Raw genomic sequence first — 2,500 nt, 5'->3', positions numbered from 1 at the left:
CGAGACACTCTCCTGCCATAACCGAATTCTAGCCCAGATAGTCGGGACAGCAGTTGCCCTCTCCTCTACTGCCCTGATGGTCATCGTCGGGACACGACTGACTACCGACACATAATTATGGACACAGAGAAAGAGAGACAACACTCACTGAGTTTCTGGGGAGTCTGGTTGCCAGTCATGGTGGGCACGGTGCCACTGGCGGTAGGGTAAGGAGCGTAGGTCTGGCCGGCCCCGGGGGTAAGGTACACGGGGACGGTCACGCCAGGAGCCAGGGTCTGCCCGGGCAGGATGCCGGGAGCGAAGGTCTGTCCGGGGACGGGGGTAATGTAAGAGGGGAGGGTGTACCCGGGCGGGAGGGTCTGGCCGGGAACGATGCCCACGAAGGGAGCCTGGGTGCCCGGGGCATAGGTCTGTCCGGGCCTGGGGGTGAAGTTCCAGGGAAGGGTCACGCCGGGGGCCACCGTCTGCCCGGGCATGATGCCTGGGGGGAAGGTCTGGCCGGGCACGGGGGTGGCGTAGGGAGGGATGGTCTCTCCAGGCGGCAGGGTTCCTCCGGGGATCAGGCCAGGCTTCTGGTAGCCGCCGGTACCGGGGATGTTGCCGTTGACGTAGGTCTGGCCGGGTCTGGGGGTCATGTTAAGAGGGATGGTGACGCCAGGGGCCAGAGTCTGGCCAGGCACGATGCCAGGAGCGAAGGTCTGTCCGGGAACAGGGGTAATGTAGCCAGGGATGGTCTGTCCAGGGGGCAGGGTCTGTCCGGGGATCAGGCCGGTGAAGGGTCTGGGGTAGTTGTAACCCACGGTGACGCTGGGCCCATAGGTCTGGCCGGGCATTGGGGTCAGGTTGAGAGGGACGGTCATTCCTGGGGGCATGGTCTGCCCGGGGATGATGCCAGGGGCGAAGGTCTGACCGGGGACTGGGGTGATGTAGGACGGGATGGTCTGTCCGGGAGGCAGGGTCTGTCCAGGGATCAGGCCGGGTCTGGCATTGGGGCGGCCGCTACCCGGGGTGGTGTAGGGGACGTAGGTCTGGCCGGGTCTGGGGGTGAAGTTGAGCGGGATGGTGACGCCAGGAGCCAGGGTCTGTCCGGGACGGATGCCGGGAGCGAAGGTCTGGCCGGGGGCGGGGGTGATGTAAGAGGGGATGGTGACTCCAGGGGCCAGGGTGTAGCCAGGGACGATGGCAGGGGTGACGTCAGGGGCGTAGGTCTGGCCGGGTCTGGGGGTCATGTAGACGGGGATGGTCACGCCAGGAGCCAGGGTCTGTCCGGGGCGGATTCCGGGAGCGAAGGTCTGGCCGGGCATGGGAGTGATGTAGGAAGGCACGGTGTACCCATAAGGCAGGGTGTTTCCGGGCACGAGGCCGGGCCTCTGGGTGGTATCAGGGGCATAGGTCTGGCCGGGTCTGGGGGTCATGTAGAAGGGGATGGTGACGCCAGGAGCCAGGGTCTGTCCGGGGCGGATGCCGGGAGCGAAGGTCTGGCCGGGGGCGGGGGTGATGTAGGAAGGCACGGTCTGACCAGGAGGCTGGGTCATGCCAGGGATCAGGCCGGGTCTGGTGTAGTAGTATGGGGTGGTGTCAGGGGCGTATGTCTGGCCGGGCACGGGGGTGAAGTTGACGGGCACGGTGACGCCGGGAGCCAGGGTCTGTCCGGGCACGATGCCAGGGGCGAAGGTCTGTCCGGGCACAGGGGTGATGTAGGCCGGGATGGTCTGGCCAGGGGGCAGGGTCTGTCCGGGCAGGATGCCGGGCAATGGGTAGCGAGTCACCACGGGGGCGTAGGTCTGGCCGGGCCTGGGGGTGAAGTACAGAGGGACGGTGACGCCAGGAGCCAGGGTGTACCCGGGTCTGATGCCAGGGGCGAAGGTCTGGCCGGGGACGGGGGTGACGTAGGGAGGCAGGGTCTGGCCAGGAGCCAGGGTCTGACCGGGCCGGATTCCAGGGATGGGGTTGGTGACGTAGGGGGCGTAGGTCTGTCCAGGTGCAGGGGTGAGGTACACGGGCACCGTCACGCCAGGGCGCAGAGTCTGGCCAGGCATGATACCGGGAGCGAAGGTCTGACCGGGGACCGGGGTGATGTAGGGCGGCAGGGTCTGTCCAGGAGCCAGGGTCTGCCCGGGGCGGATTCCCGGCACGTGGTAGGGAGTGATCATGGGAGCGTACGTCTGGCCGGGTCTGGGAGTCAGGTTCTGAGGAACCGTCACGCCAGGAGCCAGGGTCTGTCCAGGCACGATGCCGGGGGCGAAGGTCTGTCCGGGGACGGGGGTGATGTAGGGGGGCAGAGTCTGGCCAGGAGCCAGAGTCTGACCGGGGCGGATTCCAGGGTAGGGGTACATCGTGATCATGGGGGCGTAGGTCTGTCCCGGTCTGGGGGTCAGGTAGAGGGGGACGGTCACGCCGGGAGCCAGGGTCTGGCCGGGGACGATGCCTGGAGCGAAGGTCTGTCCGGGCAGGGGAGTGACGTAAGGCGGGATGGTCTGTCCAGGGGCGAGAGTCTGTC

At 67.0% G+C, this 2,500-nt stretch overlaps 1 protein-coding gene across 1 annotated transcript in view; it reads right to left on the bottom strand.

Moving 5' to 3' along the window:
* Positions 1-2,500, bottom strand: part of LOC143285629 (uncharacterized) — a 43,680-nt gene that overhangs the window by 13,759 nt on the left and 27,421 nt on the right. Inside the window, exon 27 of the mRNA XM_076593027.1 lies at positions 149-2,500. This exon is cut by the window's right edge and continues 1,535 nt beyond it. Coding sequence (XP_076449142.1) covers positions 149-2,500 — 2,352 coding nt within the window. The remainder of the gene's footprint in view (positions 1-148) is intronic.

The sequence above is a fragment of the Babylonia areolata genome, chromosome 9, assembly GCF_041734735.1.
Source record: "Babylonia areolata isolate BAREFJ2019XMU chromosome 9, ASM4173473v1, whole genome shotgun sequence".
In the NCBI taxonomy this organism is placed as follows: Eukaryota; Metazoa; Mollusca; class Gastropoda; order Neogastropoda; family Buccinidae; genus Babylonia; species Babylonia areolata.
The sequence above is the reverse complement of the archived record's forward strand: the minus strand, read 5'-3'. Positions and strand labels throughout refer to the sequence as shown.